The 22878-nt window shown below is 42.3% G+C and overlaps 3 protein-coding genes and 1 pseudogene across 4 annotated transcripts in view; 2 read left to right on the forward strand and 2 right to left on the reverse strand.

The window, feature by feature from the left end:
• LOC135645749 (DExH-box ATP-dependent RNA helicase DExH1-like) overlaps positions 1-1783 on the forward strand; it is a 33632-nt gene extending 31849 nt beyond the window's left edge. Inside the window, exons 22-23 of the mRNA XM_065164418.1 lie at positions 524-892; positions 1414-1783. Coding sequence (XP_065020490.1) covers positions 524-892; positions 1414-1545 — 501 coding nt within the window. The 3' untranslated portion in view covers positions 1546-1783. The remainder of the gene's footprint in view (positions 1-523; positions 893-1413) is intronic.
• A 556-nt stretch (positions 1784-2339) lies between these two features.
• Positions 2340-6807, forward strand: LOC135645165 (BRCA1-associated RING domain protein 1-like). Its single transcript, XM_065163280.1, has 14 exons — positions 2340-2726; positions 3301-3354; positions 3434-3504; positions 3576-3680; positions 3771-4087; positions 4264-4381; positions 4459-4505; positions 4699-4799; positions 5125-5311; positions 5403-5497; positions 5582-5708; positions 5822-5987; positions 6148-6266; positions 6396-6807. The coding sequence occupies exons 1-14, from the start codon at positions 2638-2640 to the stop codon at positions 6705-6707; spliced, it is 1908 nt and encodes a 635-aa protein (XP_065019352.1). The 5' UTR covers positions 2340-2637; the 3' UTR covers positions 6708-6807.
• Positions 6808-6968: 161 nt separating this feature from the next.
• LOC103993159 (uncharacterized) lies at positions 6969-9097 on the reverse strand. 2 transcript variants are annotated; one of them, XM_018830998.2, is made up of 4 exons: positions 8786-9097; positions 8569-8687; positions 7340-8381; positions 6969-7255 (listed from the first exon to the last, which is right to left on the reverse strand). In XM_018830998.2, the coding sequence occupies exons 1-4, from the start codon at positions 8867-8869 to the stop codon at positions 7181-7183; spliced, it is 1320 nt and encodes a 439-aa protein (XP_018686543.2). In that variant the 5' UTR covers positions 8870-9097; the 3' UTR covers positions 6969-7180. The 2 variants fall into 2 exon arrangements, with proteins under 2 accessions (XP_018686543.2, XP_009411395.2); XM_009413120.3 differs by having other exon boundaries at positions 6971-7255; positions 8569-8693; positions 8786-9096.
• A 3814-nt stretch (positions 9098-12911) lies between these two features.
• LOC135645750 (protein PHOSPHATE STARVATION RESPONSE 2-like) lies at positions 12912-19861 on the reverse strand (annotated as a pseudogene).
• Between the last annotated feature and the right edge of the window lie 3017 nt (positions 19862-22878).

The following is a 22878-nucleotide window of genomic DNA, read 5'->3' on the forward strand; positions in this document are numbered from 1 at the left end:
TTGGAACAATTGCAGGGGTATCCAGAGTTCCAGACTAAGATGGGTTTCTAGGATGGTACTCCAGCAAAAAAAGCCTTTCTAAATAAAATGTTCCCTTGACAGAAAAGGTTTTATTTGGTATGCACTTCTCAATGTATATGTATCTTTGAATTTGCTTTATCGTGGTTATATTCAGAGAATTATTCATGTTGTGCTACTTCGAAACAAAGGAAAGCTCATAAGATTATCCTCTTTTGATAATGGTACATAATTGTCAATTGCTGGCAAAGGCTCCTGAAAGACATTTGAGAACAAGACTTGCCCAATATCTATGGTTTAAAGGAGAGCACTGCATTGATAAAATAGATGGTCAGAAATGAACTATGTGGCCAAATACCAAATAGCTGTGGCCACTCTATTGTTGTTGCTTTTAGGATCTTCTAAATAAGTGTTTGTTGGTGTCTTAGCACTTCTAATCACTATATATGTGTCCTTCTGAATATGGTGTTGTATGCATATGATGTTCTTGTATGTTTGATTTCAGGCATATAACCACTATGGAGATGATATGGAAATGATATGTGCCGTTCTGTGTGCTGGGCTTTACCCTAATGTTATCCAATGCAAAAGGAGAGGGAAGAGGACAGCATTTTACAGCAAAGATGTTGGGAAAGTTGATATCCATCCTTCCTCTGTTAATGCAGGGGTCCATCTATTCCCTTTGCCTTACATGATTTACAGCGACAAAGTGAAAACCTCAAGTATATATATCAGGGATTCGACAAATATTTCAGACTATGCTTTGCTCTTGTTTGGAGGCAGCCTCATGCCAAGTAAATCTGGAGAGGGCATCGAGATGTTGGGTGGATACCTTCACTTTTCGGCACCAAAGAGTACACTACATCTTATTCAGGTAAGGAAAGCCTCCTAATCGAAATAATGTACAAGAAGAATACATTTTATATTTATATATATATATATATATATATATATATATATGACCTCCTTGTTTTTAAGTCTAATTTAAATGCTTGATAGTGGTTAGGGTACCATCCCATGAGGCATATGCCAACAGGGGGACCTGTCATATATTTATTGAGTTAATGCTGATTCAGTCTGTTTCGGTTTGCTTTCCCATAAAAAAATAAAGATCTTACTCAGGAAAAAAAAGCTTACTGATTGAAGCATCAGGTGACCAAATTCAAAGCATATTATTCTTTTTTTAATAAAAAGCACACCAATCTTGGAATGATGCTTTGCTGAACTAGTAGGAACAATGTAAGACCTGCCGTGATTTTGAATGAGATGAACGGGATAAAGAAACAATGAGTTTCTGATCATATATGTTGGATTATTGTGCCTTGTAAATACTTATGTCATGATTCTTACAAGTTAGACTGCTCAAATTGCATATTAATCACTGAATTTTGACAGAGATTGAGAGGAGAGCTTGACAAACTGTTGCAAAGGAAAATTGAGGAGCCAGCGCTTGATGTCCATTCGGAGGGTATTGATGTTGTTGCTGCAGCTGTCGAACTATTGCACAGCCAGAATGTCTACCACTGATAGAGAGAGAGAGTATTCCTATCTTCTCATCCTTCAGCAATTTATATAAGCAAGATAGAAGCTGCACGTCCTCCTTCCAACAGTGATTCTGCTTCTCGTTTGAGCGTTCTTATTCCCATAGGAGATGTGAAACTATGGCACTTTATTTTTGCTATCATATGGCATGATTTTTGTGATCCAATGATGACACAGAAAAATAGTAGATTATAATGATTCCTTGGTTAACTGTTCCTGAAAACTTTTTGTTGTCTGGCTTCATTCAATATTGTGGTATTTGTTTTTTAAATATTTTTCATTAATTATCGAGTGGGTATATCCATGGAAATTGATTCCTGATCGAGATTCAAAATTTTGCTTCATACCATTACTGTGATTTTTTGCTACTTGATATAGTTTGTTACCATTTAAGCATCTTACTACCATGACTGAGGTGAGGATCCACATTTATAACTACCGTTGGAGCATATCCAACGTGGATGAGTCCGATTTTATTATTATTGTAGGGTAGATGACACATAATAACATGTTTTGCTTAAGGGCCTATTTTTATCATATATATATATATATTACAAGATATTTATATTTTCTGAAATAATATATTATGACAGGAAGACATCAGAGTTTATATATTTTATTTGATATTTGAGGTGAAGCTGGCCAATCCCGAATTTAGATACGAGTCTTGGGTCAGGCCTAGGTGAGCCCAATAGGTCCAACGAGACAGGATGGGCCGAGTTGGGACCAGAACATGATGTAGCCCGAGCCTCTCCATTGACTCTCTTAAAATCTTGACCAGAACTTCCAATTCGTTGCGCCAAATAAACGATCCCGCGCGCGCCCCCGTACCGGAATCAAAAGTCCCGCGCGCTTCCCTTCCGATGGAAGGCCCAGCGAAGATCCCCACCATCCACGCGTCCGTATTCCGATCCCGATGCGCTATTTGGGAGCTATCCCGCCACTCGCGTCCAGGGTATATGGTCCGAAGTCGGTCCTCTTCCTTCCAAATCCCCCACCATAGAGAGTTTTCGGTTCATCCTCCTACATCTCCAACCAGATATATAGATAGATAGAGAGAGAGAGAGAGAGAGCAGAATGGGGGATTCAGAGGGTTTCAGGCGGTTCGTGAATCCTTTGCTTCTCAATCTTCAGAAGATGGAGTTGGAGTTGACGTGCGCCATTTGGTAATTGGTTTTGTTTCTCTTAATCGTTCTTTAGATTCTATACGCATCAGAAGTTAGGTGGTTTCTCTCAGGAATGAGAGTTTCCACCGCATCGATGGTCTAAGGATTTGTTCCGAACATTGATTCTTAGGTTGCTTAAGAGGGATGCTGGCTTCTGGTGTGTCGTTTGTATAAGGATCAAATCTCCAAAACTGTATTCGTTTCATGGAGCTACTTGTGTGTGCTGAGTTCTTGGTTAATCTGTTTGCCATAAGTTTCCTTTCCCGTTTGACGAGAGTTGTCTGTTCTCCTAGATCTCTATATCTTTGTTGATTGCATGGAAGTTTCTACTCTCGACTTGGGCCTGTCGTTTGTGTGTGCTGGCATCTGCACAACCCTATTTGGCAATCAAAACCCTAATGTTTTACTATACAAACCAACTAGATATTGCGATCCATGCACTTGTTAACCAAATGTTTTACTTTTTTTGACTCGGTGGTTTTGATAAATTATATGTTGAGGTCATATTCATTGTCAATTGCTTGTGACGTCTGTATTCATGGTGGTCTAATGCATTTTGTTTCTTTTGTGGCAGTTTGAAATTGCTCAAAATTCCGATGTTATTGCCATGTAATCATATGTATTGCAGGTTTGGGTTCCAAACAATTATGAATTGAATAATATAAATGGTTAATATGCACTGCTCTAATTTTCTTGGATGTTGCCAGAGCCTGTATTGCTACTTCGGTGACAAATGCATATGACTGTGCCATCTGTAAAGCACCATTTCGTGAACAAGGTACTGCGATACCAATTGAAAAGTTTGTTGATGCTACAGCTTTTGTTTACAAGTTTGCTCAAATGTTGCAGAATTAAGATCTGCCGTTCACATTGAGGCAATTGTAAGTATCTGCAAAAATATGAATTCTAGCGTCAATGCTGCTCTCAAACAAGGCCCACAAGTTGATATTTCTGGTGATGTCAATGTGCCCTTTATGTATGTTTTGTTTTTTATTACATTATGTGGTGACTGAAATAATGACTCTGATTTTGACTGTTATTTAGACATAAAGATGCATTCAGATGGAAGTCCAGATTCAGGCTATAACAACATGAATCTGAAGTTTGAAGAGGAAGTGTTACATGTGGATGAGAAAAGGTCTGGTCATGTGAAGTCACGAACAAGATTATTTGGTACAGTGAGTACTGGAAAATTCAACCATAAAGGGGAAACTCATGAACACAAAAAGGATGCAAGTAAAAAGGTTAGACAAGAAGCTGGAGTCAATAAATTTCTTACAGAAAGGCATCCATGTAGTCCTCAGTCATCTGGCTACCAGAAGGATTCAGATTATGACAGCAATGATGCTAGAAGTGAACCAGTAAGTTGGCTTATTATCAATGTATATTTGCAAAGGATATTGGGGATAATTTAGACTGAAGGTACTTGGTTACCTACGCAGTACAGAATGCTTACAGAAACAGAAATTGTAGTTCTGTCCTTGTACTAATTTTTTAATGTAATTCAGTATGCAATTAAGTTTTTTTTTTCTTGTAGACAACTGAAAGATTGATCCCTAAAGTTTTGTCCAAGAGGGGTCCGGACAGTGGAGCTTGCCAAATAGAAGATGACTGTATTATTGAATCAAAGAAGCAGAAGTTAGATAAAGTTAATGGTAAGGAATTTTGTATGTATAATTTTGAGTCATCTTATTTACATATTGCAACCTAAGCATCAATTATTTACATACAGAAGAGCTGGTGGATTGTGCATTTTGCCATACTTCAGGAGCCACAGAGGTACTCCATAGTGAAACCTTCTTAGTAGTACCAATTGTTTATAATAAAGCCTAAAAATTTTTCTTCACTAAATTTATTATTCATAGGTAAGTGGTAACATAAATTTTGATTCACTGGGAGCCCTCCCTAGCTGACTATATTCAAACTTTGTTGAATTTAGAGGACCTCTAAATGTGTTATGGGAAATTTCCAGGCAGTTGGACCAATGTTACACTATCTTGATGGTGAGCAAATGACAGATGACCAAGCTTTGCAGGCTAATGTCTTACATGTCCATCAAAGATGCATAGAATGGTAAGACAACATTTTACTGTCATGATTGATTGACTGATCCTTTTATTAGATTGTTCCTTTCCATACTGCACTCTCTCTAGGGATGAATTTTATGTGAGATAGCAACTAGGTTATAGTATTTTTGCAATTGCATCTTTATAACTGGTTTTTTTTATTGTATTTCATTTATCTTTAGTTTTGTTGTATCATGTTAATGTGCATTTGGGAGTTGTACTATATCGGCAAGTATCTGCTTGTATGGGTGATAATCTACCTATTCCAAACTATTCATATCTCCTGATGTCTTTTAGTTTACTTTAATGTATAGAAGCTTTTGTTGATATAGGGCACCACAAGCTTATTTTGTTGGTGAGACTGCTATGAATTTGGAGGCAGAACTAGCACGTGCGTCAAAGATCAAATGCAGCCACTGTGGTTTGAAAGGGGCAGCACTTGGTTGTTACACCAAGAGCTGCAGAAGAAGTTATCATGTCCCTTGTGCCAATGACATCTCAGGGTGCAGATGGGATTATGTAAGCTTTTCCCCATCCTTGTGATTTCATTTCTTTATTCTTTTAGCAACTGAGGAATCACAATCATAGTCTGCGTACTTTATTGTATCAGGAGAAATTTCTGTTGCTTTGCCCGGTCCATTCTTCAAATAAGTTACCATGTGATAGATCAAGTAGCAAGAAGAAGCAATCAGCCAGTAACACACCGTGTGTATTTTCTTCATATTTGATGCATTTTTCTTGCTACTTTATAGAAGTTAATCTCCTGATTTTGCTGGGTGTTGGTACTAGATGTCATTCCAGTCCACGGATGGATCAGACCTCATCCATGAAATATCCTGGAGATGCTTGGACTGCATCACCTTGCGAGACAAGAGAATGGATGCTGTGTGGATCTGCCCTGTCCAGGGAGGATAAGGTGATCATTTTGACATTCTCTTTCGATTCAATCATTTCACATCTTAAGAGTCCGCTCTATTTAAACTGTTTGCTCATATTGATGCTTAAACCATTTACTTGAATGGTATTCAGGATGTGCTGGAAGACTTTGTCAGCTTAACTGGGGTAACTGCAACCAGTCTCTGGAACTCGAGCATCACGCATGTAATTGCTGCCACAGATGAGCATGGTGCTTGCAGTAGAACGCTTAAAGTTCTAATGGCCATCCTAGCTGGAAAATGGGTTCTACGTGTAGATTGTAAGTACCTATTTCAGATGGTATCTTCTGTAAGCTGTCACTTATATGAACTCGACTAGTAAATTATAGCTCAGTTATGTCATAATAACTTATGTTATCAAAATCAGCCTATCTTTACTGCATTACGATATCCTTCGGCTACTTGTGTTGCCACATGCAGGGCTTAAAGCTTGCATGGAGGCTGGTCATCCAGTATCAGAGGAACCTTACGAGATCAGTCATGACATTCATGGATCCTTCGATGGACCAAGAAATGGACGAATGAGAGCCATGCAAAAGGTTTTTCTCATATCTTTTATATCATACATGCGATTCAACAGAATAGCTTTCCTCACTATTTCTTCTTTTTCGAAGCTATTTGTTTGTTTTTGGTCTGCACCGTTTGATGATGTAACGATTATTGTGCAGGCACCAAAATTGTTTGCTGAGTTAACCTTTTATTTCAATGGTTATTTTATGCCAAATTACAAGAAATATCTGGAAAATCTGATTCTTGCCGCTGGTGGGAGATTTTTGGAGAAGAGTGAAGTGGTTCCAATGACGTTCATCGTCTACAGTGTGGAGCCCCCGCAAGGAAGCGACTCAAATGACCTCAACGAAGTCATAAGGAAGAGGAAAGAAGATGCTGAGGCTTTTGCAGTTAAGACATGCTCTCGGGTAATAGCCCACACTTGGCTTTTGGATGCAATAGCTGCTTGCAATCTGCCACGAAACATCTAACTGCTTTCGAGATATCTCCTCCTATGATTGTTGTGTGCTTTGAATTTGTTGTTTGTATCCATGCATGTGATTTATTGTTATGCCACTACTAATTTATCCATGAGTTGATTCTATAGCTAACTTATCAGTGTAACTATTTGTTATCACTTCTCTCTGATGCTATTAGAGGCTGCACATAATAGTGCATTCATTTGCCTGATCAATGATCACTATAGATTGATTCTTCAGGAGTCAGTCCACGTATACATAAACAAAGCATAATATTTGTTACTGCTAACAAATCATCAACCAGTACACATACAAGTGGGTTTTATGGGATGACAAAAATCAATGAGACTAGAAGCAGAAGACATGACTATAATAACAAAGCAGGAAAAATCTGGAATCTGATAGCCACAAGAGAACGTAGACGTTATTAAGGCACGCCAATTCAACTCACACCTCACCGATAAGGAAAATTAACATCAGCATGCTCAAGCTGTACCAGTTTCTAAAGCTCTTTCCAGCATCACCTCAAAAGGAGTGGAATTCCAGTTCACCGGCTTATCCTGCAACAGCCAAAGCGATATTTTAAGTAAGTGCTTACAATCCTCCTAATAGGTAAATTTCATGCAGTGCAACAATCGATTTACCTCTCTGTACTTGATTGTGGTGTTTGGACTTCCGTTGTGTCCGCTGCTAGGTTGATGAGAAGAAGCTGAATCATCTCCCTGGTTCTTACTGTTCCAGTACCTACCCACAGTACCCAATATCGGCTTTTCATCTGTGCTCCTGCTGGGCGACCTTCTTGGCGAAGATGTAACCGATGCTTGCTTAAGGTCCTCAACAGTTAAAGCACCTAAGATAGGCCGATCCTCTCGGCTAAATGCTGAGTTAGACCTCGGAGAATTGCTCGCCTCAGGCCCTTCCACAGTCGAATTCTCCGATGACAACAGCCAATTCGAAAGGCTGGCATCCACAGAGATCTCCCGTTTGGTAGAGCAATTAGGGGTGCGATCCAACTCGATGGATCCTTGGGGCTTCTTAGCCTTGTTGTTCATTGCCTCTGAACAGAACATCATCTGGTTCTCTTTCTCTGTGCCCGCATTTTCTACCTTTGCGTTCTTCGCCCGTGCCGAATGCACCTTAACTTCCTTCCACTGAGTTAAATTCTGCACGGGATTCAGCACCGGATGCACATATTGGCTCCTATCGCGCTTGTTACCACCTCCGGCCAAAAGGATCGGCTGCCTACCTGGGGAAGAGGGACACTTGGGTTCGGGGCTACGAACTTCCTGCAACCGTTGCGGCTCCTCATCAATTGCCAAAGAGAAGAATGAATCATACGACTCTTCCTCCTTCTCTTCGGTACCCACTTCATCGTCCTCTTCCTCGTCAAAATCACTATCCGAGTAGTCCTCCTCTTCATCTCCTCCGCAATCACTACCGTCGTCATCGCTGATCTCACAATTCTGGTACCTATGGTTTAAGGGGAAAGCACCCAACTTGGGAGAGAATTCATCTTGCCCTTCATGTGGCTTCCCGTCCTCGTCTACCGCTTCGGGTCTTTCATCATCATCTTCCAACAAACACTTTGAATCTTCATCGCCTGATACCTCCTCATAAGTTTGGACGTTGAGATTGAACGTCACCTTCTTCCTAGTGCGGCTTAAGCTCCCCTGCGCGAGATTCTCTCTGCAACCAAAACCAGTGTAAGAGAAATCCAAAATGCTCAAGAAAAAGTACAAGACAGAGAGACCACAGGACAGAGGAATCGAATCGACATTTCAACAAACACATGAAAAGCGATAGAAACAAAGGATTCGGAATCACGGCTAAAAGAACAACTAATGAACACTAAATGGAGGCAAGAACGCGATACTTCAGCTCCGGAAGAGTGTTGTCTTCCACTGCAGGATTCAGCGGCGAAAGATCCGGCGTGAGGGACTTCGGCGTGATCTGCTTCGTCGAGACGTTTGGTCGCGGCGGCCTGCACCTTTCCTGCGCCTACCAAGTGCATGCGCAAGATCCAGTTAACGACAGAACAATCGTATCCTGAAACCCTAGATTAATTGATCGGGGAACCGAATCGAGCCTACCCGTTCAAGTGGAAGCGACTTCCTGGGTGATCGGCGGCGCTTTCGATTCTTAGAACCCCCAAAGCAGGCAAGAAAGCACCCCATTGTTAGGAGGAGGAAAGGAAGAAGAAGAAGAAGAAGAGCTCTGTGTCTTCTGTTCCCTACTCGCGAGATGCTTTCTCTGGGGAGATCCGATCCGACATCCTCAGAGCTTCCTCATCGGAAGCAGAGAAGAGGATCCAGGCGTTGGGTTGTGCTGTGTTTTGGGTCGGTCACAGCTTGAGGGAGAAGTGTGAGAGAGACAGAGGGAGGGGGGAGAAGCCAAAACGGTCGAGAAGAGATGTGCTCATTTTGAGGGTGAAGGGAAATGTGACCGTTGGAGGTGGAATAATGAGGGCTACCCGATCGTTCGGTACACGCTCCCACACCCATCTTCGGCGTTGGAAAGTTCGCACGTGGAGGGTCACAAGCTGTTGGCGGGGTCCAGTCGCAGGCGTGGGGTCCACGGCGTGTTACACTTGTAGGGTCTTGGATCTTATAAAATATCCCTTTAAACTATACTATGTAACTATTACTTTTCTTATTTTTATGGGCATTTTATCAAAAAAAAAATTCCAACGATGGGTTTTATCATAGGGCGTCTCATGTTTGTTTTACTTATTAAGGACGTCCCCTTATTAAAATTTTAAAAATATTTTTATAATGATTCGATTTTTTATATTGATCTTGGCGATCTAATTCAAACCTAACAACGATGGTTAGTGTAACATATGCTCCTCTATGTGACGATTTAATTTGATCCTCTTTGACAGTCAACGATAATAGCATCCTCTATAGTTTCGTTAACGATATCACTAAGCAATAGCAACCTCATCTCCTCTCGACAACATTATCACCTCTCCAGCTATCTCATCTCCTCTTCGATTACAAACGGTATAATCTTTTTGTTGATAGTGACATCACATCATCGACCACAAAAGTAAGATATTAAAAAAAAACTTAATTTTTGATACTATCTTCTTCAAAACTTTATAACTAAGTTGAATAACACGAAAAAAAAAGTCAAGACTAATAAAAAAATCTCTTATTTCACTATTTATTAATTTTAAAATAAAAATATAAAAATTAATATAAAATATGTTATTATAGTTTTAAAAAAGTTTAAGTAGATTTAAAAATAATTGAATATATTTATACTTAAGTTAAACTCAAGTTATAATCGGGTTATACATTTGCATTATATGACGTATGTAACGTAGAACTCCTCTATTTCACTAATTAATGACCTAGAAATTAGAAAAAAAAAAAAGATGATACAAAACATGCTAGAAAATATTATTATTCTTTTGGAGAGGTTTGGAGAAAATTTTAATATTTAAACTTTAATTACACTAATGTCACACTCGTGCTACACTTAATCATAGATTCAAGATAAAAATCTCTTATTTTATTAATTAATAATCTTAAAATAAGAGATAATTATAAAAAGTTGTACTAAATATGTTAGAATATGTTATAATAGTTTTTGAGAAGTTTAAATAGTTTTGAAGATAATTCTCCTATTTACACTTTTGTTATATTTGATTATACTTGATCATTTAGTTATGCATATTGCTTGATTAGAATATAAAGGTGTTAAACTCTCTAATATATTGTGATATGTCTATGTTTGAATTTATTTTTTTTCTTTTATCTCATAAACTTTGGATATAATGTCCCTCATTTACAACCTTTAATTTTGTAGATAAATACATAATTATGACATTACGTAGATCCCTTAGACTTGGTGAAAAGAAGATAGCTTAAGTCGTTAGTACAGGTAATATATATTATAACTTAAACATTTGTATTAATCATTATTAAGTTATATGTAACTATTTAAACATTGTATGCATTGATCATTTAGTAGATATTCCTAATTTTCCTATATATTGATTTACTCTGTATATTGATCATTGATCCACTTTTACTTTTAGTGGTGTCCCAATTGAGTTTAGCCCAAGTAAATTGAGAGCAAGATAATTTTTTATTTATCAAATAGGAGTTCATTTGGAGATATGAATTTTTTCTTATAATTGTTGTATACACATGTTATGCAAGTATATCAAGTGCTCATCCCGACAGCTACTAAGTCTCATCTACTATCGTTTAAGAATATCGAGGTATAATAATTTAATATTTTTATCTTTATATTTAGAATATACTTTTTATTTGATATGTTAAACTATTTATAGGACATATGTAAGTAAGGATCAAGAATATGTTAAGTATAAGAATAAAATAAAATTAAAAGATTATATAAGATATTTAAAGATCATAGAGTGGGCCATCCTATGACCCTAGGTATGAATGATCGTTTATTTGGATCATTTGATGATCCATTCTTCTGTAATCCATTTTGTGACACCTAAGGATCAATCAAGAGCTACTCTATTGATAGGATGTATAAGTTGAAAATATATGAAGCCTTAAAATATAATCTATTTTTAGGAAAAGAAAGTGACTAACTATATATATATATATATATATATATATATCACAAGTCCTAATATGATTATAATAAGTTTAGCATCAATTTTTTTAATTATTATTTTTAATTTAAAGTAACTAATTATCCAAATATGATATTTTTAATTGAATCTAGTATGTTTAATACTAGTTTTCCTAATTTATTTTAATTTTAGAGTGATTAATTATCTAAATAAAAGATTTATGTTTTGAATCTATAATTGAGTGTAACTTAAGTGTAAACCAAGTGTAACTCTAAAAATTTTCAAAATGTAACTAGAGTATAATGTAAGTATAACTAAAGGAATTTTCAACAAACCTAATATAATTCTAATATTTTAGTATCATTTTTTATTTTTAGATGATTGTAGGAATTAAATTGGTCAAAAAGGATACTATAGTTTTATGCGATACTACTGCCAATGGTTAATAAACCATTGGATATAAGTTAGTACCATCGCCATTGGATAGTGTTACACTGTGATCAAGTGTAACTCGAGTATAACATTGCCTAGCAAGAAGGTGACAATGACCTTCTACCCCATTAGCAACGCTTATAGCGACATCCTGCCTTGATGACATTGACCATAACTACCAAAGTTCAACGGATTGGCAAGGTTGAGCTCCTACCCTAGCAACAATAATTGCAACCATCAACACTCACTAGGATGGTGAGAACAACATTCTTTCCTATTGGCAAAGGCTACCATGCTTTTACAGACTTAATTGGAATTGCCTAAGTCATGAAGCACCCTTGCATTATCCGTTCACAAAGGGTCAATGTAGTTGCAACCTCACTCAGATCCTGAAAGACCTGTAAAAAAGCAAATTGATTAGTTAAAAAACGAACGACAAAGAAATCCTAACGTTTGATGAAGAGGGCAACTTTACAAACAATTCAGCAAATAGTGTGCAAGAGAGGAAAAAGAAAATAAAAACTTTAGAAGACAAATGAATCCACAAACGACTGCTCACTGGGTGTTGAGCGTGTTAGTAAGTTCCCATAGGCCTAACATACGAACTTACAAATCCAATCAACTCCCAACACTACCTTAAAGTTTCATCTAGCCAAGTGCCACTTGGAAGATTCTATGATGCTAAGATGACTGAAATTTTTCTCTACATTGCAACCTATAGAAAACAGGTCATGGCACGCAAAAGCCAAGTCATGGCACGCGAAAGCTAAGCCATTTTGGAACAATTTTGCTCATTATAATGAGTGATCATTCTACAGCCTTGCAAACGGTTCCTGCTTATATTTTTCAAATAAAAACACGTAAAAACAAGACAAAACACACTGACAAACATAAATAAAAACAAACAAAAGCGACGAACAATCCATTGACGAAAATGTTACGGATGTACGACGATCGTCTGTGACAATGCAACCACCGAGGCCCAACAAGAAGGAAATAGCTATGACTCCTTCAACCACTAGGTTAGACAATGGCGCTCCGGTTGCTGACAACGAGCGCAACCTGTGGCAAGAAAATCAACAACAACAAATAGGGTTCGATTCAGAGAGAAATACAAGAGTCAATCTAGTACCCAGTCACCATCTAGACCTAGGTTCGATTCTCTTCCGATGCACATTTTTTTAATTTTTTTTTCCAACTTTGCTTGCCAAGATTTCTACCGAGTTGTGCTCCAGAATACTATACTTGCATGATCCAGGACAGTACAATGAGTATGAAGAACAGTGACGATTGATGATACTCACTTCCCTAGACTTAGGTTATCTGATCCTAAACACAATACTAACATAATTCAGGACAGTACAATGGTTAATGATCATCTGATGAGTAATGATACTCAACAAAGCCATATGAAAGATCTTACAATAATTAGTCACGAACTCATGGTGGTGTTTTTGTCTCCCCAACCTGGCCTTTTGCAGGCTTGCAGGCTGAAGAAAGGGAGCCATCAACAGCATCTGCTTCTTTCTCGGCTGAAGGTTCAGCTTCAGGCATCTTATGCCGATACCGACTTGCCATGAGCCTTCTTTTTGTTTCTGCACTGCCGTTGCTACTTTCAGCTATGTATTGATCGTTGTCAATCGAATGCATGATATCAGAGGTTGTGGTTGATAGTCCTTCCACAGTAGAAGTAATCTGGAGTTTGTCAATGTTCGACTTGCATTGCTTCTCAAGAATCATCTGAAGAAATCTTCCTTGCTCTTCAATTCTCAGCTGCAGATTTCTCTGAATCTGCAGTAAAAGTCATATAGCAAATTATCTTTGTTGGTAAGAATTCACCTAAAAAATCTGTTCTCACATGTCTAACAACCGAGAAAAACAAACCAAACATACTATCGTTGAGATTTACTGTCATCAGAAAAGGTGACTGCTGTGCACACCAGAATTTATTTTGTTCTGAGAAGTGTGGTGTTTCACAGGGATCTGTAGATGCATTCCCCAAAACTTGGGATACATATGAAGATCTAATGAGCCTTTTGTGAATGTAAGGATATAAGTTATGTTAGGAAACACAGTTGTACCTTTTAGTTGCACAACTAACTAAATGGTGTAAAAAAAAACCTAAATGGTGTAAAGCTATCCTCACAGCCAACTACGAAGGGTTGAGGTTTAAGGCTCTGTTAGTTGTTTAAGATGAAAATATCTCCAAGATAAGACAGTCCTTTGGCACAAATTACCAGAGTTTAAATGAAATCACATAAATGGGAGTTTTAACATAATTACCTATATGTTTTCTACAGTAACATGTTGAGGATAGATCTCTGTTTCTTATTATATATAGAGGCTAAGCACATTATTAACATGGAGGAGATGGGATAATTTATATTAACATCCCGATATACAGTTGGTTTGCATTCATCATACAAAATAAAATGTGTATCCATCTACAGTTGGTCAAGTGTTTTTTGCCTGATTATCAATATCCATTACAGACGAATTAGTCAGATATGGTAAACAGGATGTTCACGAACGTTCAAGAGTCTTCGTGAAAGTTTAACAACTTTAAGAGGATTCACATGGTGTTTACAACTTTCACAAGTTTTCTGCAGATTTTGCATCTTCAGTAATGAGAAGAATCCTGCTCTCAAGATGACATGGATGATAGATGGCTGCAGGAAATGCAAAAGTGGCAAGTGGCAGAAAATGCCACCCTTAACTACAAATAGCTTATGAAAAGAGAAAGTGATCAACCCTAAGGCACAGTCCTGCTGATACTATGGATTGCATGTAGTTGGATACAGCTAATCCAGAGATAGGAAAGAAAACACAATGTGGAAAGAGCAAGATTACGTTTAGTTTCTCAGAAAAGCTCTTACTTATGTTTCATAAAATGAACCTCATGTTTACAATCCATACAACTGTTTCATAAAATTGCATTGACAATGCAACTCCATAACAAATCATAAATTCCAATAGAAAGATATTCACAAACTACATTGATTTACAGGAGATGAGTTCTAGAAAATGAATCCACGACTCAACTCAAATTTGCAGTGAAAAATCTTTTAGATTCAAGTATACCTGTTTATCTCAAGCTTAGAAAAAGGTGCAATAAAAGTCAACCATGAAAATGTACCTCAAGTTGCTCATGAAGCTGTTTTTGGACAACCACCTGAAGCCGGAGAGCTTCAGTGAGATCAAAACTTCTGCCATCAAAATGAAAGGTAACATCAAAAATTCAAATCAAACAGAGTACATCCTATTAAACATAACTCAGAAGACAAAAAGCTGTAACTTCCAAGTTCTGACTTTGAGTTGTTCAGTGTCTTGACACCATAGTGTTCCACTATTGTCAAAAGAGAATGAATTAACACTACTGCTTTAACTCTTAAGATAGTACTCATGTCTTGAGGTCGAGAGAGATAATGCTCACGTCTTGAGGTCTAGAGAAGGCAATTCTTCTTTCAAAGTAGTCTTCTTGTTGGATGGCCCTGTTTGTATCAAAACAACCATTGCATTCTCTATGTTATTCATACAGCTGATGCTACTAAAGCTCATCAAAGGTAACGAAAGTTAAAAAAGGTTCAATGCTGCTGACAGGTAGTTGTATATGAAGAAGATGCTGATCACTCAAGTTTTCATTTGCTTTATCAATGATAAAAATCAAATGATTAAAGAAGAAACATGTATAATAGTATAACATTTTGTTTTTTATGTTGTGAATGCCACATCCAATACTGATTTACCTTCTGATGAGTCTGGCCTGTACCGAGTTGTTCTATATTTCTGAAATAGGAGGGGAAAAAATCTTAGAAGTAAAGAAAGAAATGGCACACAAACTGAAGGTATATAACAACGAAAACCACAAACCTGCAGGTGGCTCTTCACATGGTATATTGCCAAGCCTTCAACTTTCATGAGCTTTAGTACACCTTTCGGAGTGGCTTCTGAAGTTAAAAAGCAATTACCAGTCAATCAATATCTAACATGCTTTGGACAAAAGAAGAATGAAAAGAATGACACACTTTCACTACCACCAAGTTGATTGACAGCATTTACAAAGCATTCATGGAGCTCAGGATTCCAGCGCATGCGTGGCTTGGCTGCACTAGTGACAGCACAAACCTCTCCTGAATTGGATACAGAATGATGGATTGGTGGCTGGTGCACTGATAAACTAGACGACGATTGGGATGATGTTGGGTCTACAACCTATACAACAACTAAAAATATCAAATCAGAAGCAGAAAGGACATGAAACATAATTATGTTTAACATGACTTTATAAACATATTTTTCATCATCCCTACGACACCCACCAAAGGCTAGTTGGTTGTCCACATCAATCATTTACTTAACATATTTGGGTTGCCTAATAAATGTCGAGTGGCACAATAAATTAGGACTTGACTATCCTTCATATTGCAGCTCAAAATGCTATCATCTTTTTTAAACAAAAGAATTGTAGACAATGACCAAGAAATATCCATTATCAAATAGCAAGATTCATCCAATTTGTACAGCTTTGGATATGAATGGAGATTAATAAACACAAGAAAAAGGAAATTATAGTATTGAAAATTTTTGCAATTTGATGAAGGTTCCAACAAAAAGAAAATCGCATACCTTTGGCTGAGATTCAACAGCAGTTTCCTTGCAATCTTCATCTATTATATCTGTCCACGACTCCTTTTGCTTACTAGGATCATTAGAGACCATGGTGGAATTTCCTAATATTTGATTGCTCAAAGAAAAATTATTGTCTGGATAATCAAGAGTATCATGAAGTGTATCTGGAGACAAATTTATTTTGGTAGTCTCTCTCGAAAACATTAGTCATCATAGGTTGAAATGTTCCTGTATATAAAAATTTAGATGAATGCATAGAGACCAACTTTTGGTGATTGTGTAGCAACTGGAGGATGCCTCATTTGAAGTGACAAAGAAGATCCATGATATTCTGAAGAAAGCCTGCAAGAGGATGAATGCAAAGCTCCAATGATCCCACTATCAGAAACAAATGATCTATGTTGAGGAGACAGCAGATTGTTTTTTAACGGCCTCAACTGAGACCGGTTGTGAGGCTCAGGGAAGTTCTCTACTGAGGTGGTTGGTAGAAGAGGTAATGATGAAGATATAGTCCATAACTACCGTTTCTTTCCATCCACAAATTGTCTGCAGACAAATTGCTATCTTATATAAGAACAGCATTCTGAAATAATTCTTATATCTTCAATGATAGCTTGCAAACCTTTATCCTTCATTTCGGAATCTTCATGGAAACATGAAATACTTCCCTAACAAGAAGTAACAGAATTAGACGAATGTATATGGTGTAGGCCACTAAACATATAGTACGTGTGGTGATAAGTTTATAAGATTATCATCTCAGAATCAACTAACAATTCTGACTCCAAGAAAAGCATAGGAAAATTATCCAACAACAGGAATGACTATAACAAAAGCATGCATTACATTAGGCATAGCACTGCTGTTGACAAGACATAGTAGAAGCAATCCTAACACAATGAATGTAAAAGAATGGATAGATAATGCAAGCAAATCCCCACAAAACATGACATACTAAAAATTTTCTTTTGCAGAGGAGCTATACTAAAAGTCTGTTTAACTGTGAACATGCACAAGTGCAGCATATCTCAAGATGCTGCACCAGTTCATAATAGCAAAATCATAAACCAACCAACACTGCACCCAAAAAACATTACTAGCAATAAACGAAGATTCGTCCAATGGAAGATGGTTTACACCACAGCCAACATGCTTCAAAAGGGGTATATAAATATCACTATATTTCATTAACGAACAGGAATCAACGAATTTACATATCGAATACAACCTCGCTGCACGCAAAGCGAAGAGAGTCTCCTCAATCCAGATGAAGTGAAAGCGTCAATAACAAGAAATCTAATTCCAATACACATCAATATTCCTTTCCATTCTTAAAAGAAATCAAGATGAGGCTTTTACTTCACTAAAACGTATAAGAAGGTTTTTGGCGCTACCGATTAGAGGGCAAAATGGGAAAACTCGAAATCAAAAAGGGAACTTTACATGCTACCTAAACAAAACCAAACAATTACTCTTAAATTCCAATCTTGTGCACGTAAAGGATAAGGAGAAAAATCTCTAAAGCTATGTTTTCTAGAGTTTCCATAAAAAACTAACTTGAAATGAGTTTTCCAGTCACGAACGAATAAACCAAATGGGACTAAACAAAAAGAGCATCAGTTGCCCAGATCTGATGGGTCCTAACGAAATCTAAACTCCTCACCCGACCAAGGGAGGGGGGGATCGTTATCACCGTAAACGTAAAGGCGAAGGATTTCACCGGAGAAGGGGGAGCGACAGAGAATTCCGGTGGCGAGAGAGACGGAGTGGCGCAGCAGCCGCGAGGTTATAAAAGAAGAAACAAATTCTGATTCAAACGATTTAGTTAATAGAATAATACTTCTATACCCTGTGATGTTTACCCGCAATTCTGAACCGGAGAGGGAGCTTAGTCGCACCGGGCGGACCCCACGGGCCCAGAATTCATTTATCCAACCATCACTCGAGAGGCTGATATAATGGTGAAGTCGACTATTTATTTTTCTTTCCTTTATTTTATTTGTTGTATTTTGCATATACTAATAGTTATAATGTTTTGTTTTATTTTATTTGAGTCAGCAGCGTAAATTATGGTATCAGTTTAATGATTTTTTTTTATTTTCAATAAATTAATAGGATAATTAACTCATGAGTTTTTGTGATAACAGTCTCTTCCTTTTCGATCGCGTCGCACGCGATTCTCGTCTCCGCCGATTTGTTAGGTTGGCTTCGTTGGGAAGGCCACGTTGATTGGAATGGCTTTCTCGCCCTCGGTCATCCAAGGGGCCCGTCCATTTCCGGCAGCGCCACCCACCGCCTCTGCCTGCGCTCTCGTCGCACGAGATTCTTGTGTCCGTCACGGGTTTCCCCCGGACATCCAACGAGGATCCTCTCACTATCTCTCGTCATGAGCAAACATACGTTCCAGACTGCAGTTGAAATCCATAACAAGTGTTTGCAGAAATTACTGGTTGCAGAAAGCGATCAAGCGAGGCACGAATATATTTTCTGTGATTATCATCAATCTCCGGAGCATATTAACGAGACAGGAAACTGTCGACTCCCAGTCTTTGGGAAGGTGAAGTTTTATTTCTGCATGGTTGGCGAATGGACAGGGGAGCTCCGGCGGCGGACGTCGCCCGGTGAGGATTCGCTTGGCCTCCTTCGACTCCACCCAACAAAGTAGACTGGGCTCCCCAGCATCTCGCGCCAGACGCGCCAACACTTCGACGTTCCTCGATATCGACCGGAGGCAAGACAAGTGACGGCCGAGAATCCTTCCGTAATGCGTGCTGAAGCCGATGACATTGTCCCTCGCCGGTGTTACGGTCAGTAACTGTTCAGCCGTGGCCCTGAGGTCGTCACGGCTCGGTTCGGGTCCGGAAGGTGGTGGTCAAAGGAGGGGGAGTCTCCTTGAGCCCGCTGAGTCTCCGTAGGCGATGAACTCCGAAGGCTTCTCACCTGCACCAAGGCCGGGTCGGGGTGCTCGACCCGACCCCTCCGACGATCAAGTTAGCGAAAGATGCGGAGGGGGTTTTAGGAGGAGGAGAAACCTCCGAGTATTGAGTACGTTGAGAGCCCTTTTTCTCCCCCCCTTTTGCTTAGGACTTAGGGGTATTTATAGAGGAGGTTAGCATTACCTGATTTGACCGCCTGCTGGGGTGAGGGGGTACCTCTGATGGCGTCTGACGCGGCTGCTGGGATCGCGTGGTGGAGCGGTTCGTGGCAGGGTATGGGCGAGGGGCAGGTCATTGTCCGGCTTGGTCGTGGTCAACCATGCGGGGTCGGAGGTCGCCTCTCAACAGCGGGAGTCGTCCGGGCGGGTCTAGTCAGCGTTATTGCTTTGGCCGGGGGCTGTCGTCACGGCGCGTCAGCGGCCCATTATTTTCCCTATCATATTCCCCCCCCGAAAAGGAGCCATGCGTCGGCGGGGAAGGGAGCTCGAGGCGTGGCTGCGTCCCTTGGTGTCGAGGCGGTCACGGGCGGCAAGCGGCCCAGTTCGTTTCACCTTGAGGGGGTTGTGCGGCGGAGGAGCGGGCTGACCGCGCTGGGGCGCCTTGGGCATTACGCGACCGAGGAGGTGGCCTCGGGCATTAAGCGACCGAGGAGGCCTCGGGCATTACGCGACCGAGGGGGTGGCCTCGGGCATTACACGACCGAGGAGGCCTCGGGCATTACGCGACCGAGGAGGTGGCCTCGGGCATTAAGCGACCGAGGGGGTGGCCTCGGGCATTAAGCGACCGAGGAGGCCTCGGGCATTACGCGACCGAGGGGGTCTCGGGCATTACGCGACCGAGGGGGCCTCGGGCATTAAGCGACCGAGGGGGTGGCCTCGGGCGGGGCCTCGGGCATTAAGCGACCGAGGGGGTGGCCTCGGGCATTAAGCGACCGAGGGGGTGGCCTCGGGCATTAAGCGACCGAGGAGGCCTCGGGCATTACGCGACCGAGGAGGTGGCCTCGGGCATTACGCGACCGAGGAGGCCTCGGGCATTACGCGACCGAGGGGGCCTCGGGCATTAAGCGACCGAGGGGGCCTCGGGCATTAAGCGACCGAGGGGGTGGCCTCGGGCATTAAGCGACCGAGGAGGCCTCGAGCATTACGCGACCGAGGGGGCCTCGGGCATTACGCGACCGAGGGGGTGGCCTCGGGCATTACGCGACCGAGGAGGTCTCGGGCATTACGCGACCGAGGGGGCCTCGGGCATTACGCGACCGAGGGGGCCTCGGGCATTAAGCGACCAAGGGGGTGGCCTCGGGCATTAAGCGACCGAGGAGGCCTCGGGCATTACGCGACCGAGGGGGTGGCCTCGGGCATTAAGCGACCGAGGAGGCCTCGGGCATTACGCGACCGAGGGGGTGGCCTCGGGCATTAAGCGACCGAGGAGGTAGACTCAGGCGGGCTGCGCCGGCTTTTCTCTGGGGGAGGTCAAGGGGCCCGTTCCCTTTCGGCGCCCGCCGGGTTTCGAGCCTGATATGATTAGGGCTAAGCGCGATTAATGCATTTAAGTTCGTCTCGATTATCGTCCCCGAGGCTTGGTATGATGAATGCCTTGATGCCCGCGCTGCGCCGCAGCCCTCTGCCATGTCAGGCCGTATTTATTGCGAGGAGGCGCCTTATTCCCCCTTGCAGCGGACTTCGGGAGATGATGAGTCGCCGCCTTCGGAGAGATGCAGCCGGCTTATAAGTAGCGTGAGGCAAGCTGTAGGGGGAACATCTTTTCCTCTGAACGCGTCATACTGCCTTGTGTCTCCTTGCCATGTCCGTGCTGACCGTCCTTCCCCTCCTTGCCGAAGGTCAGTAAGAATGGCGTCCTCTTCTTCCTGCTCACCTTCTTCTTCATCAAAGGCCGGCGAGGCGGCGGCTTCGTCGGGTCTTGCGTCGTCGTCGGAAGGGAAGGCGACCAAGGCGCTTGAGGCCTTGATGTGGCCCCACGATCATGACTCCACCGTGAGCGAGTCAGTGCTGAGTCTCCTCCGGGATCGCTATGGCGTCCCGGAGGAGTTTGTCCTTCAAGCTCCTGAGCCTGGCCAACGTGCATACGACCCCATCCCTAGGGGCTTTGCCCTTACCCTTGATGCTTTCGAAGCCGGGCTACGCCTCCCTCTGCACCCTGTCATAGTTTGCTGCCTTTCCTGGTGGCGCATCTCCCCTTCTCAAATGGCGCCGAACTCGTGGCGCTATATGGCGGCGTTTTTAGGCGAGTGCCATTACGCCGACATACCCCCGACTCGTGCCCTCTTCCTATCCTGCTTCCGTCTTTCCAAGGGGTCAGGGGGTTACTATCTGTCCGCCCGAGCGGGTTTCAAAGTGAGCGGGGCCCCTTCCAATAACAAGGGGTGGAAGGAGCGCTTCTTTTTTGTTAGTCGCTCGGAAGACTGGGGGTTCGGCGTCCGTTGGGTGGCGCGTGTGATAGACAACACCACCCCGGTTTTGGATGACGATGAGCGCCTAGGGCTCCATCGGCTCAGGGAAATCCTCCCATCCTCCCGAGCCATCCGGAGCATGTCTGAGCGGTGGTTAGTGGAGGCCGGACTTAGCCCGGCACCTCTAGGTACGCTCAGAGGAGCGGTTCCCTTAGGGGTTTCCTTTCCTTATCTTTGCGTGTTGTCGCTTGACTGACAGTCATTCTAATCCTTCTTGACAAACATGGTGCGTCTCGAGGCCTTGCGTGGCGGGAAGACTGCTGCTGCGTTGGGCCGTTCGCCCTCCGTCGCCAAGGTGGGCTCGAGGGAGGCTCCCGTGGACGTCGAGGCGGGCCGGTCTCGGAAGAGGGCGCGGGCGCCGTCAAGTGGGGGTCTCGAGGTGGTTGCCGCTCCGGCAACGGGAGCCGCGGTGGCGCCGGCAATGAAGGGTGCCGCTGGAAGCCTCGGAGAGGGCGAGGCCGGTCCGAGTGGGGGCGCGGTGGCGGAGGCGGCTCGCCAACCTTCCGTCCGCGAGCTTCTCTGCCTTCCGCTAAGGGAGGACGAGCCGTACCTGATGCGGGAGGTGGGTGCTCTTCCCCGCGGCGTGGCCACCGATCCTTTGGTGGCCCAGTGGGATGGCCTTACCCGGGGCACCCGGGTGTGGGCCGACGGAGATATCGCGGGCAGGTTCATCCGTGGCGGGCTTCATCCTGACATAGCCCGGGACCTGTACTCCCTGCCCTCCGACGCTTTGCTCAGCAAGGCAGCAAAGTCCTTGTTGTGGGTAAGCATCCTTTCGCCTCTGGGTTTGGTTGTTTTTGGAAGGGCTTAATTCCAACTTTGACCTCGTCCTTCCCTCAGGGCAACCACTATGCCGCGGCTTTGATGGACCGCGTTCGAGACGCGGGGCAAGTCATCGCCGCCCTGAGCTGCCGCAATGTCGAGCTCCGGCGGCAAGTGGACGAGGCCCAGGCCGGGGCCGGCCCCGAGGCGGTGGCCGCGGCTGAGCAGCGTGCCTTGGGCTTGGAGGTCGAGGTGGCGCGGCTGACTTCGGAGCTCCAGTCGTCCACCGAGCGACTCGCGGAGTTGCAGACGCAGCTGGAGGCGTCCGAGGAACGCAACGCGGAGTCGCAGGCTCACCTGAGGGCGGCAATGGTGGAGTCCCGCTCGGCGAGGTCC

This window comes from Musa acuminata, chromosome BXJ3-8 (genome assembly GCF_036884655.1).
Source record: "Musa acuminata AAA Group cultivar baxijiao chromosome BXJ3-8, Cavendish_Baxijiao_AAA, whole genome shotgun sequence".
NCBI classification, from domain to species: Eukaryota; Viridiplantae; Streptophyta; class Magnoliopsida; order Zingiberales; family Musaceae; genus Musa; species Musa acuminata.